Source organism: Lipotes vexillifer, unplaced genomic scaffold, assembly GCF_000442215.2.
Source record: "Lipotes vexillifer unplaced genomic scaffold, Lipotes_vexillifer_v1.1 scaffold233, whole genome shotgun sequence".
NCBI lineage: Eukaryota > Metazoa > Chordata > Mammalia > Artiodactyla > Lipotidae > Lipotes > Lipotes vexillifer.
Window position 1 is genome coordinate 223,573 of NW_006790915.1, and position 23,300 is coordinate 246,872.

Below are 23,300 nucleotides of genomic sequence, written 5' to 3' on the forward strand. Positions count from 1 at the left end.
ATTAAAATATTTTATTTTTTGTTAATAAATTCTAAAAAATATTTGTTTTATTTATTAATTTTTGGCTGCATTGGGTCTTAGTTGCTGCGTGCAGCCTTTCTCTAGTTGTGGCCAGCGGGGACTACTTTTCATTGCAGTGTGCGGGCTTCTCATTGGGATGGCTTGTCTTGTTACAGAGCACAGGCTCTAGGTGTGTGGGCTTCAGTAGTTGTGGCACGTGGGCTCAGTAGTTGTGGCTCCCGGTCTCTAGAGCACAGGCCCAGTAGCTGTGGCTCATGGGCTTAGTTGCTCTGCAGCACATGGGATCTTCCCAGATTAGGGCTTGAACCTCTGTCCCCTGTATTGGCAGGCAGTCTCTAGAGCACAGGCCCAGTAGCTGTGGCTCATGGGCTTAGTTGCTCTGCAGCACATGGGATCTTCCCAGATTAGGGCTTGAACCTCTGTCCCCTGTATTGGCAGGCAGATTCTTAACCACTGCACCACCAGGGGAGCCGTAACTATTTTAAATGCATTGAATTTCTAGGGGTTTTACTATATTTCTAGCAACAGTCATGAAATCTAGTTCACAACAGTGACTACTGTAAACAGTTTTATAGCTCTACATCTGTCATTTAAGCTTTCTTTTCTCAATTTATCAAAGACTTGGATGAGGAAAACGTGAAAATTTTCTAGCACTCGCTATAAAGCTTTCTCTGTTTTGAAATAAGGATCTTTTTATTTTAAAAATCACCTTAGGGGGCTTCCCTGGTGGCGCAGTGCTTGAGAGTCCGCCTGCCGTTGCAGGAGACGCGGGTTCGTGCCCCGTTTCGGGAGGATCCCGCATGCCGCGGAGCGGCTGGGCCCGTGAGCCGTGGCCGCTGGGCCTGCGCGTCCGGAGCCTGTGCTCCGCAAATGGGAGAGGCCACAACAGTGAGAGGCCCGCATAACGCAAGAAAAAAAAAAAAAAAAAAAATCACCTTAGTAAAACTTGAGTGAAGATGATATCATGGCCTTCATTCAGACAATGCCCTACTATAGAATATTGGCATAGATACATATTTTGGGTAGAAGAACTTTTCTGGAAACAGTGAAAAAAATAACATATTGTGCATGGTTATAGGATTGCCTTCATTTTACACTTTTCATAAATCATCAAATTTACATTTTGCAGCAGATTCTTTGTATTTCAGAACTGGACAGAGAGTGGAAAATTCTTTAATGAAGTAACATGTAAAATGAAGTAGAATTTTCATGTTTTCCTCTTTCAAGTCTTTGATAAATTGAGAAATGAGAGTTTAAATGACAGGTGTGCAGATATATCAAATTGTTAACAGTTATTTTGGGGAAGTTATTTCATGAACTGAGGAGGAAAAGCAGGCTTTACATTTTCAGTTTATACAGTTCTGATTTTGTGTTTTTGACTTTGACAAGTGTGTACTCATTTGTAATCAAAAGATTTTTATAACAACACATGAAATTTGGAACATATCTTAAAGATTCCACAGAAGAAATTGAAAGCTATAACTTTAGGCTCAATAAACTATAGCTTCACTTTTTGATACTTATAGAGATCTTGAAAACATGGAGCTGTCTAAGAAAAATTTAGGCAATAATGTATTAAACGTTTGATAAAAGCAGGTTTGGTAGGATAGATTAATTTCAGTATTAAAATCTCTACCTACACAGTTTTTGATTATACATGTAAATATGTTGTTAACAAGTTTTGCTTTGTTTCTGTTTTGTTAAATTTAGAATCTCTACAATCAGTTCAAATCTGCACCATCTGATAGTTTAACATACAAATTGGCTTTGTGTCTTTGTATGATCAATTTCTACCATGGAGGACTGAAAGGAGTGGCACATCTCTGGCAGGAGTTTGTTCTTGAAATGCGTTTCAGATGGGAGAACAGCTTTCTGATTCCAGGGTAATAATTTCAGTTTCCAGCTTTAGAGATAGGATTTTTGTTTGTTCGCAAAATTTGACTTTTGACCCATTAATTCTCTTCTAGGAAATCTGCCCTAAGAAAGTGGTAAGAAACTTAGGACACGATTTCTGTTCAGAGGTATTCACTGCAGCAAATTTACAATAGGAAAAAAAAAGTTAAACAACCTAAATATCACACATTAAAGAATGGTTAAATAAATCATGATATGTCTCTATAATGGAAAGTTTTTTTTCCAAGAATCTCTAATAACATGGAAAGTGATCACAGTATATGTAGTAAAGTAGAATATAGTGTTATGTATACAGAGTGCTTTCAACTATGCTTTCAATTATGTTGATAGAGAATACTGAAAATATATAGAATATATATAGAAATATGTATAGAAAAATGGAAAGAAATACAACCAAATGTTAACAGTAGTTTGCCCAGGTGTGAATTATGTTTTTATTTTGCTCTTTATACATTTATGTATACATTTGTGTTCTAAATCTTCTGTCATGAACATACATTTTTATAGTTGGAGGGAAAAAACATATTTAAAGTTCATAAGTTCAGGTATTAGACATTACCTATAATTTTTTGGTATAATTTATATTGACATTTCAGTTAAAGAGTTTAGTTAGCATATATGTTGGTACTGCATAGGTTACTGCCATTTACCTGTGCTACTCAAACTAAGGGAGGAGAGTCATGATATAAGTAATATAAAGTGGTATTTGATCCAAAAATGTTTACTCTTGGGTCATTTGCCAGCCTCTGCTTAGCTGGATTCTCTCTTGGCTGATTACTGGGAACCTAGCGATTTAGCCTAGGGGCAGTCCAGGCTCCCTTTAGCAAAAGAGAGGTGGAGATCAATGGATTTTATATTGAGAATCCAGCATGATTGAGAAATGAATATATAATATAATTTCTTTTGTAAGGCATGAAATACTACATGCTAGCTACTTCCTAGGGTGAATTTCTAGGCTTTAAAATGTTTTTCAAGTTTCTGTTAGCTTGAGAGCTATCGCTAGTTTGCTGTTACTGTTGGTGAATTATGGACTAGGGGGATACAATAAATTTTGATCTTTTAATTTTATTTGGTCCACCTCATTTGCCTTATCTATAGAAACCTAGTTTTGATTTATCAGTGTGGCTAAAATATAAAAAAAGTGTAAAAATATGAATATCTGAAGTAATTTTACTAAGCTGTTTTTCCCACTACTTTATTTGATAGATTAGCAAGTGGACCCCCAGATCTAAGATGTTGTTTACTGCATCAGAAACTACAGGTAAAGATTTCCCAGTGACAGTATATAAATGTGGTCTTGGTTCAATCGGAGCTTATTCTGATATTAAATATGATAATGGATTATAGGCTATTCTCATTGTGGTGCTGTAGGTTACTTAAGTCATTGTCATTCACAACAAGGTCCAGGGAAAGGGTGGAGAATGAAAATAAAATATTCAAGTAGTGGATAGATTTTTATTTTACTGTAACTGTCACTGACGGAACGGCTATTTCCTCAGTCCTTGTCCTCCCCAAGGAAAAACTTCAGTTGAGAGACATAGAGCAGTTTTAAGCAGCAGAAGTTTTATTAAGCAAAGCGGAAGTACACTCCTGAGAAAGGATGAGAGCGGGCTGTCTGGAAACCAGAAGCCATCCTGCAGTGGGGATAGGGTTGGTTTTCAGGCGGAAAGTCCCTTCATGTGTCATTTGACTGACGAGTTGATTGACAGCTTTAGGTTATGTAACTTTTCTCCTTGTGCGCAGGTGCTTAACGCGTAAGAACCCAAGTGAAACCTATGGGCGTGGGGGGAAAACTGTAGTGCTCATTTATTACAAATAAGGCAAAATGAGCCCTGGGTTACTTTGAATCACCTTTTAGGTCTTGGTGCTCCTGCGCCAACCTTTGCTGGTGGGTTTTATCTAGGTTGGTCGTAATAAGGCTGGAAACTTAGCAGTCCTTGACCACAAAAGGGAGGATCTCTGGGCATGTTCTGATCACTGGTGTCCAGGTTGGGGAGAGAAGGATGACCCTGTCCAGAATGGGGCAGGGACCTGCTCATGTCTGACTAACTGCCTAACAATTCAAATATGAATGTTTTTTCAGATGTTAAATTGTTGTATTGAACGAAAGAAGGCACGTGATGAGGGGAGAAAGACAAGTCCTTCAGATAATGTAACTAATACAGGGGATGCTGGAAAATCTGGAGACCAGCTGGGGCCAGACAATCTAAAAGATATGGATAAGGAAAGGGGAGAGGTGGGAAAATCATGGGATTCTTGGAGTGACAGCGAGGAAGAATTTTTTGAATGCCTAAGTGATACTGAAGAACTTAAGGGAAATGGACAAGAGAGTGGCAAGAAAGGAGGACCTAAGGAGATGGCAAGTTTAAAGCCAGAAGGACGACTCCATCAGCATGGGAAACTTACACTGCTACATAATGGAGAACCTCTATATATTCCAGTGACCCAGGTAGGACATGGACTGGTTCTTTAAATTTTATTTTTTGTTGGTTATATAACTTCATCCTAGTAAGAAATAATTGCTTTGGGTAGAGGCAATTCTTTAAACAGTTCTATGTTCAGAGGTCTATAAATTTGACTATTGGGGCTTTTAGGTCTACTATTTGTACAACTGAGAAATGTTTTGAAGTTTCAGTAGATAGTAGCTCATCATGTATAAGGTGATCTATTAGTTCATCTTAAACTTAGTGGTGGGTACTCAGGTGTTTAAAAAAACAAAATCCAAAAATATTGGAAGAACAAAAGTAAAAATTCTTTAATTATATAATTAGTTTTTATCTGTTCTAATATGCAGTTTGAATCCATTTTTATACCATTAGGAAGTAGGATAGCAACAACTCAAAACCTAAGGAAGAGCAATAGTTTTTGTTGGTTTTTTTTGCATAGGTTATAAGTGAATACAGTTTATTGTGAAAAACTCAACCTAGAAAAAGTAAAAGCCACCACCCACTAATTCCAATTCTTATCTGTAGAAGTAACCACTATTATTGGTTTGGGTTATAATTTCTTACACCTGTTTCTATGCTTTGATGTATGTATGTGTATGCATATGATACGTAGTTTTGTGGCTTTTTAAAAATGTGTGCATTGGTGTGTAGTTTTTTAACCTAATGTGTCTTGAAGATCTCTTCATGTCATTACATGTAGATCTACTTCATCTCTTTAATTGCTGTGTAATATTCCACGGCATGGAAGAGCGATAAACTTATTGAACCATTACCCTCTTAATGCACAATGTTATTTGCAGCTTATTGCTATTACAGTGCTACAGTAATGTAGCAGATTCTTGTAGTTTTTCATATGTTATCTGTTCACATGTAAGTGTTTCTCTAAGGAAGAAATGAGAAATGGAATTTCTAGAAAAACAGATATATAAGCTATAAAATTCCTCTTCAAAAGGGCTGCACCTATTTTATACCCTGTCATTGATGAATATAGGAGTAAGGGAATAACATTCTCTCCCCAACTTTCCTTTTACACTTTCTTCCTCTATAAATATGTATTGAGTGTCTAATATATGCCAACCACTGTCCTAGGCATTAGGATTTTAGTAGAAAACTATATAGTAAGGTACTTGCCCTCACGTTACTTGTATTCATATTTAATTTTTTTTAATTGACATTACCAGTCAAAAAAATTTTTGCCAATACGATGGGCAAAAGTGGTATCTCAGTGTTCTAGATTGTAGTTCCCTGATTTTTGATGAACCTAAGTATCTTTTAATATGTTTATGCCATCCTTTCCTGTGAATTGCATTCCATATTTCTTTTAGGTTGCTGTCCTATTCTTATTGATTTATGAGTCCTTCATATATTAGATATAAATCCTCTGTTATATACATTGTCTATGTTTTCTCCTATTTTTAAAACATTTGGTTACTTATCTATTGAGTTAATTATAACTAAATAAAGTGCACAGATCTTAAGTGTACAGCTTGGTGAGTTTTTTCATATTTAAAAACCCATGTAAAACTAATAGAATGTTATATGTCAGTTATATCTCAATAAAAAAATTAACTCAGAAAAATAAAAAATATAAAAATAAAAACTCATGTAACTACCACCCATATCAAGATATAGAAAATTCTCAATATCCTAGAACAGCAATAATCAGTAGAACTTTCTGTGAAGATGGACATGTATATTTTCTGTGTTCTCTAGTACTATAGCCATTATCTAAATGTAGCTGTTGAGTGCTTGAAATGTGGCTAGTGCAACTAAGGAACTGAATTTTTAATTTAATCTTTTAAAATTTAAATAGGCAGATGTATTGAGTACTCCCCTCCAGGTAACTCTTTTTCTAACTTATATCAGCATAGGTTAGTTTTGTCAATTTTTGGATATCATAAATGTAATCATACTTTGCTTGCTCTTTTGTATATGAATGGAATTATGTACTCTTGTGTTGTGCTTTTTTATTTAACAACCATCTGTGAGATTCATCTATGTCATTATATGAATCAGTATTTATGCATATTTTATTACTTTATAGTATTCTGTTATATGAATGTGCCACTCAATTCTTATATTGCTTATCCATTTACCTGCTGATGCAATTTGAGTTGTTTACTGTTTGAGCTATTATAAACAAATGAAAATTCTTATGTGTCTTTTGGTGAACATACTCATTTTCCTTTGGATATATTCTTAAGAGTAGAATTGTTGAGCCATGTGGTAGCAATATGTTTGAGCTTTAGTAGATATTGCTAAACAGTCTCCCAAAGTGGTTGAACTAATTTACATTCCCTCCAACAATGCATAATAATTGTGGTTTATTCCACATAATCTCTTACATTTGGTGTGTCGGGGGTCCCAACACCACGCCCAGGTTTGGTGATTTGCTTGGAGGACTCACAGGACTCAGTATATAGTCATGCTCACAGCTGTAACTTAATAGAGCAAAGGGACACAAAGCAAAATCAGTGAAAGGAAATGGCACATGGGACAAAGTTCAGAGGATATCAAGCACAAGCTTCCAAGAGTCTCCTCGCAATACAGTCACACAAGATGCACTTAACTCCACAACTGATCGTGACCACATGTGAAATGTTATCTACTAGGGAAACTTGTCAGAGGCTCAGTGCTCAGGGTTTTTTTTTACTGGGGCCTGGTCACAAAGCACCCTCTGCCTAGCATGTGCCAAAATTCCAGACTCCCAGAAGGAAAGCAGGTATTCAGCATAAACTATATTGTTTGCACAAAGAGTTTACGCATATTGAACCATTTTTATCAGTTTGGAGTATGGTGGGACTCTGCCAGAATCCAGGTTCCCAGAAGCCAGCCGAGGGCCAACTTTGCAAACAGGCCTTTCTGAGGATAATAGTCTAAGGCCTGCTATGTTAACTCTTCTCTGCACACTTGATAATTTCAATCATTTTAATTTTTGCTTTTCTGAGGGGTATGTAGTAGTATCTCACGTTTTCACATTTCCCTGAAGAATAATGACACTGAACACATTTTCATATATTTATTGCCCACTTGGATATTTTCTTGGTCAAGTGCCTGTTCAAGACCTTTACCTGTTTTTTCAAAATTAGTCGTCTTTTTCCCTATTGCTTTGTAGGAATTCTTCATATATTCTGGATATGAGTTCTGAGGTGTATATATCTGTATCTGTCTGTCTGTCTATAACAAATAATTTCTTCTAGTTGGTGGCTTGCCTATTCACTTTCTTAATGATGCCTTTTGTTGAATAGGCATTTTTAATTTTAATAAGGTCTGATCTACCAATATTTTTCTTATGTGGATACTGCTTTTGTCTCCTGTTAAGAAATTAACTACCCCAAGGTCCTGGAGATATTCTCTTGTGTTTTCTTCTGGAAGCTTTATGGTTTTACCTACCACATTTATGTTTGTGATCCACCTCAGATTGACTGCGTTTGGTGTGTGGAAGAGATTAAGAGTCTCTATTTTCTGTAAGGGTGTACAGTTGTGTTCCAACACCATTATTCAGAAGACCTGCCTTTTCCCACGGAGTGGCAGTGACATCTTCATTGTAAATCAAGTGATTGTATGTGTGTTGGTCTCTTTCTGGACTATTTATTCTGTTAGTCTCTTTGTTTATCCTTGTGCCAGTAATGTACTGTCCTTATTACTATAGTTTTATAAAAATCTATCTTGTAGTTTAAATCTTCTAACTTTGTTCTTCAAGATTATCTTGACTCTTCTTTTCCTTTTTATGTAAATTTGGGAAACTGTCAGTTTCCACACATAAAATAATCCTGCTGGGATTTTAATTCATATTGTATCAAATTAGATTTAGAATTAGCATTGCATTGCATTGGAGAGAATTGATATCTTAACAGTATTGAGTCTCGTGACCATGAAATGTCTTTCATTTTATTGAATGTTCCTTTTACTTTCCCTTATCAGTGTTTTTTAGTTTTTAATGTAGAGGTCTTGCATATCTTTTATTAGATTTATGTCAAAGTATAATATTTGTAATTTTTCAAATATTGTAAATGGTATTTCATTTAAAAACATTTTCCCTGATATGTAGAAATAGTTTATTATTGTATATTGACCTTGAATCTAACAATCTTATTACATTCACTTATTGTTTCTAGTATATTTGGAGTTTTCTATACACACAGTCATGTTATCTGTTAATAGACAATTTGAATTTTGATTTTCTGGCGTGTACACTTTTTAATTCTTCTTCATTTCCTATTGTACTGGCTAGGACCTCAGGTACAGTGTTGAACAGTGGACATCCTCCTCTTGTTCCCAATCTCAGAAGGAAAGCATGTGATAATCTTTGAGTGTATCTGGTGTAGGTATCATTTAACATATGAAGGAAATTTTCTCCTATCCCTAGTTTCTGAGAGTTTTTTTTCATGATCAGGTATTGTATTTTATCAAATGTTTGTCCTGCATATTGAGGTAATCATAAGATAATTGTGAGTTCTAAATGAAATAGTGAGTTTTAAATATGATAAGTGAATGATACCATGTCTAGTCCAAAATAAGTACTCAATTTTTGGCTATTCTTTTTTTTTTTTTAAATTGGAGTAAAATTGCTTTACAATGTTGTATTAGTTTCTGCTGTACAATGAAGTGAATCAGCTATATGTATACCGATATCCCCTCCCTCTTGGACCTCCCTCCCACCCCCCAACCCATCCCACCCATCTAGGCCATCACAGAGCACCAAGCTGAGCTCCCTGTGCTGTACACCAGGTTCCCACTAGCTAGCTATTTTACACATGGTGGTGTATTTATGTCAAACCTAGTCTCCCAATTTTGTCCCACCCTCCCCTTCCCCCCAACCCCCTGCTGTGTCCACATGTCTGTTCTCTACATCTTCGTCTCTATTCCTGCCCTACAAATAGGTTCATCTGTACAGTTTTTCTAGATTCCACATATATGCGTTAATATATGGTATTTCTGGCTTACTTCACTCTGTATGACAGACTCTAGGCTATTATTCTTTTTTTTTTTTTTAGGCTTTTATTCTTTTGTGGACTTTTTCTTATATAAGACCTAAGAGGCTAGTATCACTTCTCAGGCTGCGAGGATTGACGTAAAGGTTTTTTAACCAGTTTTCATATTTTGAGATGGGTTGATCAGTTGTAATAATTGTGCAGTGGGATGTTGGGATGATTGCTTGAGAATTTTAAACATGGATTCTCTTAACTTTTTTTCCCATGCTTATATTGTTTCTTTGTCAGGTGGCTGTCATTTATGACATTAGTTTTGTTTGTTTGTTTGACAGGCCTTTTTGCTTCTTTATATTATTTTAAAAGTAATTATATTTTAGATACTTCATCACTAACTGTTAGTACTAGGACAGACTATTCTAATGCTAGAAACCAAGTGTATATTTTTTCAAATTTTGTTGGAGTGCATGCAGTTGGTATTGAGGTCTTGTGTCATAGACTGGGATGTAGGAATCTAGCAGAGCTAGATTTGTAGACTGGCACCACCCTTATTTTTAGCCAGTATTGCTAGTAGAGGCTATGTTTCCTTTCTGAGCCTTGTTTTTCTCTCTTAAAAAAAAGTTTGCATTTTCTAGAATTTTATATAAATTTTATGTATTTACAGTATGGTTTTTGTGTGTGTGTGAATTCTTTTAGCATAATTATTTTGAGATTCATATATGTTGTTGTGTGTATCAGTAGTTCATTCATTTTTATTGCTTAGTAGTGTTCCTTAGCATGGATATAGCACAGTTCATCTATTCACTTTTTGATAGACTTTCCAAAAATGGGCATAAGGAAGCTTTTTATCTTGATTGTAGTGACTGCTTCATGGGTATGTAGTTAACAAATGTACCCTTTAAATTATTGTATGTTGATTATACTTCAAAAAATACTGTTTAAAAGTTTGTCATATGATCAGTGGTTGACAAGAAGAAAAAAATGAAAGTATTTCTGTCTTGTTCTAATGAATCTTCAGTTTGAAAACCCTACCTATTTATTTATTTATTTATTTAATAAACAAATATTAAATACTTTAAAAGCCAATAATAGTTTGTATTACTCTGGGTTGTTCAGGGTTAAATTACATATCATATTTTAAGATATTTGGCATGTAAGTGTTCAGTGAAGTTTAATATTTTATGTACTTTCTTTTTCCAAGTTTTAATTAACAGTACTCCCTATTTTTAATGAACTTGTTGCATATATGTTGGTTTGATTGGGTTAATGAAGAGTCAGAGGAAGTTGTTCTGGAAGCTCAAGCTTTTTTTTTCTTCAGAATGCTATGTCTTCCTCATTTATTTCAGATGCTTTAGTTTCCACATTCAAATTTGTAATCCAAATCTGGAATAATTTAAACTTACTTTTCTCTCAACATGCATCTTATGTATTTAGAAATTAATTTTTGTCTTACCTTTAGGTAAATCGGGGCAAATTTTTAATCTGTTTTACTTTCTTTAAAGTTAATCTTATTTGAATTATAACCATTGTATATGTACTTATAGAAAACGTTTGGAATTCAAAATGATCCCAGTTGAAACCATTATAATTTCAAGCTTTAGAAATTAGCTTAAAATGCGCTGTTAATCCATTGCCACTTCCCCAAAAAGAAAAAGTAAATAATAAGACTTTATATAGGTCCCACTTCTAAGAATTTAAATACACTACGCTCCCTTATTCCTTTCATGTAGACTTAGGTCAACCTAAAATTTATGGCTAGGAAAGGCTTAAAAATTTTACTCAGCATTTTAGAGCCGGGGCTAGAAGAGAAATTTTTAGAGAATCTGTTAAAGCAGGAGTTCTTAGGTAGTGGATTAGATCCAAACTAATAGTTCTCAAAGCCAGCGTTAGATAGATGTCCTAGATTCTCCCTTCAGTTTGCCACTTGAGAGTTTGCCATTTTAATGATGTTGGGCAAGATGCTATCTCTGCATTCAGTTTCACCACATGTAAAATGCACTGATGACTTCTCAGTGATTAGCGATGAGATCATGTGTATGAGAAAGCTTTGGGCATATTCAGAAATGGTACATATAAGAATGTGTGGCCCTCCTGCTCTTTGCTGCTTGTATTCCTCTTGATCAAGTTTTTCACTTAACAGTTGGCCAGAGTTCCCAGGTGGGAGGGGTAGTCAGTATCCTTTCAGTATCTCCTCCCTTCCCTCAGGAGGCTAAAGGACAATGAAAAGGAGTTCCTTTTTAATGGAAATAATGAGGGCCTCTGCTCCTGAGTATACTGCTTCATTGGAGATACATGTTATTTTTTGATCTGAGGAATTTTGATATCATAGGGAAAGTAGAGTAATAAAACACTTAAAATACAACCTAAGTATTTTGTCTCTAATTGCAAGTGTTTATTGAGCTTGTGCCAGGATCTGTTCTTCACAATAGCGAGTCACATAAAGCTGGAGTAATTGCCCAAGGTTATATAGCTGGGATTCAAATACAGACATGTTGTTTCTAGAGCCCAAACTCTTAACCAGTCTGTCATACTGTCTTACCAATTATTATTCAACCCCAGGTATCAGGGTGAGACTTTGAAAGTGATGCATGTTCATTGTAGAGAAAGCAAAACAAAAGCTCGTATTTCCATAATCCAGAGATAATCACTGTTAAAGTAGTTCCTCCCCATTTTTTCCTATATCAGACCATTTCCCTGTTATTGTACATTAAGATTCTTTCCAATTTTCACACTGTTATAAATAATACTACAGTGATATTTCTAGAAGTGGAATTCTTGGGTCAGAGGGCATGATCATAAATGCTTGCCATGTATTGATTTCCAGATTGTTGTCTGGGAAGATTTATATTCTCTCCAGCACTGTTTGTAAGTGCCCTTGTAGGTTTGTTTCAAAAATGAGAATGATATAAGAAAAAAGTTACTTTCTTTTGTTTGTTGCTGTGTTTTGAATGCCATACCTTTACCATGCTTCTACTTTATTTCTGACAGATATCTGCAAAAATTATTTATCTCTGTGGAAGTGGTTCTCAACTGGGGAGTGTGTTTTGCCTCCCAGGGGTATTTGGCAAGGTCTGGAAACATTTTTGATTGTCATGAGGTGGAGTGGTACTACAGGCACTAGTGGGCAGAGGCCAGAGATATGCTGCTAAACATCCTACAATGCATAGAACAGGCACCACGACAGAATTATCCCGTCTAAACTGTCAGTAGTACTGAGGCTAAGAAAACTTGCTTTTATAGTAAGCTCCTGAAATCTAGAAGGAATCTATTTATTGACAAGACACTTACTTCTGCTAGGTCTTATCCTATTTAGGAATAAAGGAGTTCATGTTTTTCTGGCTTTAACAACAAAGCAGGCAAAATTTGTTTGGTTAGTCTCTGGGTTGTTGAGTTCTTCATATTTCAAATATAAAATCTAATGGAATCAATTCTCAGAGAACTTTCCTAAGCCCCCCTGAACAGTTTTGAAATGTTTTCTGTCTCTCTCTTCATGATTCTACAGTTGTATTTTCCTTTAGATTTGCCTTAGCTGCTGTTTTATTTGGGGTTACCATTAAAATATATAATGTCTCTGATTCCCCAAAGTAAAAAAACAACTTCTTGTGGGATTTGGTAATTTGAATGTGTTTGGAACATAAACCCAAAGCTACTCCTCCAACATAAAATATAGTTATTTGGGGTTCAATTCTTTTCAGTTTTCTTCTCTTACTAGGTATAATAAAAACCTTGTTGCAACTAATAATGGCATTCATAAAAGTATCTTAGGGCTTCATTTTTTTTTATCATTAATAGGCAGGAAGATGTTCAGTGCATCCAGTTCCTCTCTTAGCTGTGGTCAAGGAAACATGATAATCTTATCTGTTGGCTGGCGGGGCGGGGTGGGGGGCAGTGCACTGACAGTCATACTTATTCTTCTTCTTACTTTTTCACGTAGGTTCCAAAAAACTTGCAAATTTCTCTGAATTCTTTTAAATACATATCTTGTGACTGCTATAGCTGAAATAATTGTTGTCTTTGTTCTATTTTTATAGTTCTACTTTCTCCAAAAAAAGCTGTTCACGGGCTTTGTCCTTTTGTGCTTCGCAGGAACCAGCACCTATGACAGAAGATCTGCTAGAAGAGCAGTCAGAGGTTCTAGCTAAATTGGGTACATCGGCAGAAGGGGCTCACCTCCGAGCACGCATGCAGAGTGCCTGTCTGCTCTCAGATATGGAGTCTTTTAAGGTGGGTCACGTTATCAGAGCTTGGGAGTCTATTTTGAGCTATTCCGGGATGAAGCTGTGAAAGTCACTCTGTAAAGTGGTGTGAAGGCCTGCGTGTCTTTTTTTTTTATTAAATGTTTAAATTTCATTCGTAGTTACAACACCCTACCTCCATCCCCTAAAGGTCATAGTCAAACTTGCTTCTTGAGTTTAGAAAAGAAAAGAACAATCTTTTTCTAAAAAATGATTCTATTTTTTAAAAATAAATTTATTTCATTTATTTTTGGCTGCGTTGGTTGGGTCTTCGTTGCTACACGTGGGCTTGCTCTGGTTGCTGTGAGCGGGGGCTACTCTTTGATGTGGTGCATGGGCTTCTCATTGTGGTGGCTTCTCTTGTGGCAGAGCACGGGCTCTAGGCATGTGGGCTTTAGTAGTTGTGGCTCGCGGGCTCTAGAGTGCAGGCTCAGTAGCTGTGGTGCCCGGGCTTAGTTGCTCTGCGGCATGTGGGATCTTCCCGGACCAGGGCTCAAACCCGTGTGCCCTGCATTGGCAGGCAGATTCTTAACCACTGTATCACCAGGGAAGTCTGAAAAGAATAATCTTTGAATAATGGTTGGAAGTTGAGAACTGAATCATTTCTATATGAGGATTGGGATGTTTTCTTCCTTTAGGTATGTTCAGTCAATTTAATGCAAGGTTTTTAGAAATCCTTAGGATTTAACATAGGCTGCTTCATTCAGCAAACCTTTGATTACCTGCTTTGTGACAGGCACTGTGATTAGGTAATTAAGAAGTACAATGTTTATCCTCAGTTACAGTCTATTGAGGTAGTGGGAGGAGATATGTAAATAATTACTATGTGATGAGTTCTCTTAGGAGAGCAAGGTCAAAAAGGTGACTGACTGTACTGAGTGGAGGTCATGGAAAATTTTTCAGAAGCATCACAGTTTAGGATGAATAGGCATTTGCTACCTGGAGAAGAATATTTTAGGCATAGATACAGGCCTGTATCTAGAACACAAAGGATTCAGAGAATAGTGACACTTAGCTTATTAATTTAAAAACCAAAGGATGAAGAAAGTCTTTTTGGATTATTTATTTTTGAAAGCAGAGGCAAATCCATGTACATTAAAAAAAAAAAAGGGTAGCTCAGTGGGCCATAGGGCTTCCTTTTCCTATTATTGATACTCTGAACTGTCTCCCATGCCCAGACTTTCTTCCTTAACCTACTGCTACCTGTGATGGCCTCCATTTCTTCATTCCACAGCTCCTACTCAGTCCTGTTTTTGTGTTAGGTAGGCCAGCCTGAGTTTGATATTTCAACATAAACACCCCGTGAAAACCTATGCTACTTTCATCTTCCCTGCTAGCAGAAAGTGACAATAAAAGGGAGTCTTTTTATTCCCTGCTTGTTTCCCCCATCTTTCCTAAAAGAAGAAATCTTCAGTAAACCTCTCAAGAGCTGCATGTTTTCCATAGAGATTAGAAAGATACAGAAAATCTTTGAGTTCTATTCTGCTGTGAGGCAAGAAAAAGAGATGTGTTTTAAAACAGATAGTTGGTACACTGGATAAAGAGAAGCCAATTGGCTCTCAGGGTATGTGTTAAATCAAAAAGTTAGAGGAGGGAATTGGCTTAGGGTGTGTGTGCACAGTAGGAAGTACTAGCCTCCATAGCAGCTATTTTTTTTTACCTGACCTTTAGCTGCCTTCATATTCATCTGTCCCTATTCTGCTACAGCGTCCTTGTAGAAGCATGTACAGGAGGAAATTCCAAATTGGAGCTGTAAAAGCTTTTCCCCATAGAAACCTTTGCTCCTCATGGTAAGGTGCTATATAATTCCTTTAACACGGTGCTTCAGCAAAACTGTGGTTCGTTAGACTCTTTTGGACTAACCTGGGTAATGTAAAAATCTCTTCAATAACATTGTTTTAACCAGAAAATAGATTATATGTCAAATAACCAACTTACACATCTGCCCATATGTGGGAATCAGATAATATATTTAAGGAAATACGTAGTCACGCTAAAATAGGTATGGTTGCCTTTCTCTTTTTGTATAGGGATGACTTGGTATTAGGGGCCATGGGAGAGTCCCCAGAGCTTTGCATTAATGCTGATAGGTACATGAGGCACCTACACTGCACAGTTCCAGAAGGACAGGGCCTGTTCTCGAGCATGCCCTTGGAGTATATACCTGTAAGAGTAGAAAGAAGATAAGCCATAGCTGAAGTGAGTTTTAAGCCTCTCCTAGTAGCGCTATGTTCTGTCTGGTATAATAAGGACAACCAGAAGGAAGAATTCTGGTGTGAACTGTCTTTCTTTAACCCATTCTCTAGTACAAGAGTTCAGTCTTGTTTTCTTTTTCAGGTTCATTCTCCACTCAAGGCCTATCTCTCTAGTTTCCTGAGATGTTTTTATGAGGGTGTGGTCTTGCCTGGTTAATATCCAATCTTAGTACATGAATCCTGAATCATGCAGTAATCTTGACCCATTGCAGTTCACAGCAGTTTTTTGTTGCTGTGATGCCATAGCCCTTAGAAGTTTATGTTGTTGGCTGTCAGTTAAGAACCCTCCTGATTTCTCATCCCTTTGGGCATTTCCTAAAATTGGTGGGGATGATTATACTGGCAGCCAGTAAGCTCAATAAGGAGAAGTTGGCAGTTTTACTCTTCAAATTTAAGACTAACCATTCTCATCATGTTGGTTTTCATTTTGGTGTGAGGTTAATTTAAAAAAGAAAGAAAATGACCATATGCTTATCACTTTTTAGTAATGCTTACATCACGTACTGTTTCAGGCAATTAAATATAGTACTCATAGCAGGATGAATATGTTGTGGTAGAGAATTATAACCAAAAAGGTATGTGTTTAATATGTGTACACATATCCTTTGAATATTAAGGGGATGATATATATGCCCATCCTTAATACTCTACTAATATATTACTGGGCACTGGCAAAAAGACCTCCATGCCTTACCACTAACACTGTAAAGCCTCTCCCTTTTTTTTCAGGCTTGAATGTAGAAGTACTTAAAGGATTTTGGCATGCATCATTGTTAATTCTATGGAATTATCCACTAAATAAAACTTTAATTAGTTTGGTTTCAGAAGCCTGAAAAACAGTGATTTTAATTCCAATTCCTTAGTGGCACAAAAGCAGATTTTAATTCTAATTCCTTAATGGCACAAAAGCAGTTTATGTAATGGTAACTTGTTATATAAAGCATGAGAATTTGATGGCTGAATAGAACATTTTTGAGGTTAGCTGATATTTATTGCAGTATCAGTATTGACTTATTGAGGAAAAAAAGAGCAGAACTTTTCCATCATTGGGTTATTATTCTGATCATGTTGTGTATTATTTAATTTACTTGACGAGCTTATTGATACTTTTCTAAGTATTGAGTAGTTATTATACTATAATTTTAAATTAACTTATATAACTTATAGTCTGAGATTTATTTTCACTTTACATCAAATTTTTATTTCCAAATTCATCAAATGAAAATGTTTTCTTTTTCTATAAAATGGGGGCAGCAAAAATAAAGTACTTTTGGTGCTTTAACATCTGACCTGATTTAAAGGTGACACTGTAACTCAAGTCACATACTAGATTTTGTAAAGATTGGTCTTTTTGTGAAAGTGAAAGTATGATTTTTGAAAACAGGTTTATCAGTAACTGTTGATTTTTATTTGATTCTGCTGAATTTTTTGTCTGTTTTAGGCAGCTAATCCAGGCTGTTTTCTGGAAGATTTTGTGAGGTGGTACTCACCCCGGGATTACATTGAAGAGGAAGTGATTGATGAAAAGGGCAACATGGTTCTGAAAGGAGAACTGAGCGCCCGAATGAAGATTCCAAGCAATATGTGGGTAGAAGCCTGGGAAACAGCTAAGCCAATTCCCGCTAGAAGGCAAAGGAGACTCTTTGATGATACACGGGAAGCAGAAAAGGTAACTGACGTTTGAGTATACTAATTGTTGTTCTAGTATTTTAAAAACTATGATAGATTTGAAAGCTTTGGACATACTTGAGAAGCAAAGCATTGAAATGTAATGAACCTTTTACATATTGAATATTCACATTTAAGATTTTAGAACTGGTTACAGGTAGTCCAAAGAATAAGACATGCATATTTTACATAGAATGTTTACCATTGGACCATCTCACAGCATATGTCAAAAGCCTTAAAAATGATCATGTCTTTCGACCTAGCAGTTCTACTGCCAAAAAAATGTATTAAAGGAATAATGAGAGATACATAAAGATCAGTGTTCAAGAATGATGTTTAAAAAGTTTCATAGTGAAAAAGTAGATACAGCCAACATTTCCAAAAATAAGGCTTTGTTTAATAAATTATGATATATCATTTAGTAGACTACTTTGCAATTATTAAAAAAAAACATTGGAGTTCTGGAGAATATTGGCAGCCACCTGATATCAAGTTGTCCCACATACCCTTCCACCCACCCAACTCCCGAAAAACCCCATGAAATTAAGTAAAGTACAGAAATCCATGCTGTCAGCATTACTACAGTTAGAGATGACAGTGATCTTTGAATTAACTAAGTAAGTAGAGAAATAAGCCAGATTCCAGTGGATATCCCACTGTTGTAAGCCTGTGGGTGTAGAGAGTATGGACAGGGAGTCTTAAGAAGAAATGCTGAGGGATACAGAAGACTTAAATGCAGCCCAGTCACTCCAGAAAGATTGCTCCTAACACTAAGTGTCAAAATACTCAACACAGGTAGGGCTTGAGAGTTAACAGCACTGGCTGTTAACTGGCACTGGCTACAGGGAAGTGGCTTGACAGTAAGCAGGACCAGAAGTGGACACTCAGAGAGACTCTGCCTTAGGAAGAACCAGGTAGATAAGTAGGAATGATATACCCCTTAGAGATAAAGCATTGATGAGAAAGAAGGAAACAAGGGGAAGATTAAAGATTCTGTAGGAATGAAAGAAAAATAAGACATATCAACCTCCCTCATCTCCCGCCATCCATTAAAGAAATTATGCAGAAGAGGGCACTTTTGAACTGTGACATGACCAATAATAGTAAAGAGCAGACCACATCTATATAAAACAACTATAAAAAATGGAAAGCACAAATTGGATCATTTCAGCTAATAAAAACATTTCCCAGAAAACTGACCACAAAGCAGAAGAAAATTGTAACATAACAGTCCAAACTGAGTCAAATATTCTCAAACAAGCATGGGGGATATGAAAAATCATGTTTAATTAGAAATACTAAAAACAAGAGCACAAATGAATCCAAAACCCCACAAAGAAATGAAACTACTGTTGATTTAACTCAGGATAGAAATATAAGAAAAAGACAACCATATCAAAAACAAAGACTAAATTACATGGCACCCACAGAAGAATAGGTTCATATTTAAATTTAATAAAAGGCATTGAGGAAAAGCAGCAAAACAGCCAAGAGCAAGAAAATGAGGTAAAGGAGTAAAGAGACTGGGGAGAAAATAGTAAAAATGAAAGATAGGAAAAGTAGGAATAATACTCATTTTATCAGAGTCCTTGAAGCAGAAAAATCAAAGCACTGGAACAGAACTAATACTTAAAACTGCAATTTAAGAAAACTTTGTGGTTATGAAAGAAGACCCAAATTTACACATTGAAAGGGCTCACTGAGTACAGGGGAAAGTTGACTAGGAGTAGTGAACTCCAAATTATGTCACTGTAATACTACTAGACCTTAAATCTTTAAAAAACAAAAACAACTCAGACCCTGCAGGCAAAAACATGAAAATAATTTACAAGGGAAAGAGAACGAGAGAGTTGTCAGATTTCTCAACAGCAGGGCAGTGTGGAGCAGTTTTCAAGAAATATAAGGAAAAAATACACACTAAAGATTTTACATTCCACCAAGATGTCCAGGTAGTCAAGGCTATAAAAAATGTTTTCTCTGAGTTTTTGCCCATATAACTGTATACGTGTGCCCTTCCTGAGGAGTCCACTACAGCTGCCCCAGTCCAGTAGAACTTCCTGCAGTGTTCAGAATGGTTATAGCTATGCTGTCCAAAATGGTAGCCCCTGGCCATATGTGGCTTTAATGAGCACTTGAAATGTGGCTTGTATAACATAGGAACTGGATTTCTAAATGGCTGCATTTGGCTAGTGGCTGCCTTATTAAACAATATGGTATAGGAGGATGAACTTACCCAACCAAGAGATGACTAGGGAAACTTTGGCAAAGGGCTTATGGGTGAGCGTTTCATTTATTTAATTTTAGAGCTAAGACTAAAACTAGATGGGGACATGGGTAGAAGAAGAATATGTAAAAACTGTATATTAGGGCAAAGTAGAGAGAATGTAGCTATAAAAGTTGGGATGGAAAAAGAGAGGAGGAGGAAAGTAGAATGAAATCATTGTCTGTTACATAGATAATAAGTGGTAAGCAAAGGATACCATTTAAAATTATCAGACCAGTTCATAAAATAGTTAAAGATATAAGTGAATTAAGAGCAGCATAAAAGGTATTAATACAAGGTTATATACTAGAATAAAAATATAAACCTTCCTAAGTACAATGGAAAAATTATTCAAAAGCAAAGAACACACACCAAATAGAGTAACACATAATAAAAATCGTATCACATGCAGAGTAATTACAGTATAAGATAGTCATATAAAACCCAACTCTGCTGTAAACAAGGCATTCTGTTATTCTTTTTAGGAAGTAACTATAACAATGTACCTAAACCTGTAGCCTTCAGAAAGGCTACAAAGTAAACAATGGACAGAGATTTACCAGGTAAATGAAAACATTAAGAAAGCAGGAGTTTTAATCCTAATGCCAAACAAAATAGAATTGAAGCAGAAAAGCATTAAATGAGATACACAAGGATGCTTTATAGTCTAAAAGTGATATTTCACAATGAGGATATATAGTTGTTAATGTTTATGTACTAGATAACATGGTAACCATTTGTATAAAACAGAAACCATGGGAGATGCAAAAACAAATAGATCAAAACACACTAATAACAGAGGACTTTTAACACACTCAATACAAGACAGATAAACAAAACTAATAAAAGATCTAAACAAGATAATAAGGTTGATCTTTTAGATGTATCTCAAACACTATACCTTGACAATAGAAACTGTACTTTCTTTTCAAGCACGCATGGAACATTCACAAAAACTGATAGTAGGGACTTCCCTGGTGGCACAGTGGTTAAGAATCCACCTGCCAATGCAAGGGACACAGGTTCAAGCCCTGGTCTGGGAAGATCCCACATGCCGCGGAGCAACTAAGCCCGTGCGCCACAACTACTGAGCCTGAGCTCTAGAGCCCGCGAGCCACAACTAATGAGCCCGTGGGCCACAACTACTGAAGCCCGCGCACCTAGAGCCCATGCTCCGCTACAAGAGAAGCCACCTCAGTGAGAAGCCTATGCACCACAACAAAGAGTAGCCCCTGCTCACTGCAACTAGAGAAAGCCTGTGTGCAGCAACGAAGACCCAATGCAGCCCAAAAAAAAAAAAAAAAAATTTTTAGATAAAGAAACAAAAACAAAAAACTGATAGTATATTAGGGCACAAAGAAAATATCAGTGGGTTTCATAGTGACAGTAAGACCAATATTCTGATCTCTGCAATAAAACTAGTAATTAAAAATTAAAAACCCTTGGCCTTTCAACTGGAAATTTAAACAGCACTTAGGTGAAAGGGGAAATACAAAGAGGAACTATAGAATTCCTGAAAAATAATGATGATGAAAATACTGCATAACAGAGCCTATAGGATATACTTAAGAAGAGATCAAAGGAAAATCCATAGCCCTAAATACCTACATCAAGAAAAAGCAAAAGAGGTGGTGCAGTGGTTAAGAATCCGCCTGCCAGTGCAGGGGACACAGGTTCAATATCTGGTCCGCGAAGATCCCACATGCTGCGGAGCAACTAAGTCTGTGCACCACAACTACTCAGCCTGCGCTCTAGAGCCCGCAAGCCACAGTTACTGAAGCCCGTGCGCCTAGAGCCTGTGCTCCGCAACAAGAGAAGCCACCACAATGAGAAGCCTGTACGCCGCAACTAGAGAAAGCCCACACACAGCAACGAAGACCCAATGTAGCCAAAAATAAATAAATAAATAATAAAATAAATTTATTTTAAAAATTATTTAAAAAAGCAAAAGAATGAAAATTATTGGATTAATAAATTCCTAACTCAAAACCCTAGAAAAAGAACAACAAAGTAAAACCAGATGAAAATTAAGGAAGGGCAGTCATAAAGATAAAATGCAGATAACAATGATGGTAGAGAACAGAAAAACAGATCAAATTAATAAATCTGGTTTTAAAAGTAATCAAAGTAGATAAGCCGTTAGCTACCTTAATTACAAAAGAAAGGGAAAAGCATGCATATGCAAAATAAATGATGAAAAGGGCAAATGACTATTGATTCAGAGGAAGTATTTTTTTAAACATACTGAAAATTTGAAAACTGAGATGAAATGGATGATTTCTTAGGAAAATGCAGTGTACCAAAACTGACCCCAGTAAAGACAAAGTATATATAAACAGACCAGTTTCCAAAGAAGAAATAGAGACAGTTATCAAGGAATAACCCTGTAAAAAAGCACCAGGCCTAGATGGTTTCACAGGGGAATAGAGAGACCATGTAGTTCCAGTGCTGCACAAATTGTTTCAATGCATAGTAATTGAAGGAAATTTTCCAGAGTCTTTTTATGAAGTAACTATAACAATGTACCTAAACCTGATAGAGACAGCATACAAAAAAAAGTTACAGACCAGTAATAAGAAATTAAATGCAAAAATGCTAAGTGAACAGACTCTATTATCACTTTAAGAAAATAATACATGTTGATTGAATGCAAGGATAATTATTTGGAACTCTATTTATACAGTATAATTGACTGGATTAACAAATCTAAGTAGAAAATTGTATCATTATGAAGCAGAGGCATAGGAGCTAAAAAGAGAAAAACTTTGCAGATTATGTGGCAGTATACTGGAAAAAATCTAAAGAATCATTGTTAAAACTAATTCAAGCAAAAGAATTCAGCAAGGTAGCAGGATATAAAGTTAATATACAACTAGTAGCACTCATGTACACAAATTATAGCCATTCTGAAGATGTAAATGTCATTTTCTTTTCACTATAAGAAGAAAAAAAGCCATTAAAATACTTGGGAATAAACTTTAACAAGAAATCTTTGAAATCTGAATAAAGAAAACAACGCTCCTGAAAAACACAGTTGAACAAGTAGAAAGATACCCCTTGTTCCTGGTTAGGAAGTCTCAATATCATTAAGGTCAGTTCTACCTAAATCAATTTATAAATTTAGTGCAATCCCAATAAAAACACTAAAAGGCTTTATTATGGAGCCAGACAAGTTGGTACTAAAGTTCATATGGAGAAATAAAAATGCAAGTTAGGACTCAGGGATTTGGAGAGTAGATGTTAATGGATTTCTTTTTGGGGTGCTGAAAATGTTATAAAATTGATTGTGGTTTTTGGTTGTACAGCTCTGTAAATATACCTAAAACTACTGAATTGTACACTTTAAGTGGGTGAATTATTGTTTAAAAAGCACATGCAGGGCTTCCCTGGTGGCGCAGTGGTTGAGAGTCCGCCTGCCGATGCAGGGGACACGGGTTCGTGCCCCGGTCCGGGAGGATCCCACATGCCGCGGAGCGGCTGGGCCCGTGAGCCATGGCCGCTGGGCCTGCACGTCTGGAGCCTGTGCTCCGCAACGGGAGAGGCCACAGCAGTGAGAGGCCCGCGTA

The 23,300-nt window shown here is 36.3% G+C and overlaps 1 protein-coding gene across 1 annotated transcript in view; it reads left to right on the forward strand.

Annotated features, from left to right (window-relative positions):
* Positions 1-23,300, forward strand: part of RAB3GAP1 (RAB3 GTPase activating protein catalytic subunit 1) — a 127,786-nt gene that overhangs the window by 90,794 nt on the left and 13,692 nt on the right. Inside the window, exons 18-22 of the mRNA XM_007464007.1 lie at positions 1,732-1,904; positions 3,142-3,196; positions 4,019-4,384; positions 13,400-13,537; positions 17,245-17,472. Of these exons, the coding sequence (XP_007464069.1) occupies positions 1,732-1,904; positions 3,142-3,196; positions 4,019-4,384; positions 13,400-13,537; positions 17,245-17,472 (960 nt within the window). The remainder of the gene's footprint in view (positions 1-1,731; positions 1,905-3,141; positions 3,197-4,018; positions 4,385-13,399; positions 13,538-17,244; positions 17,473-23,300) is intronic.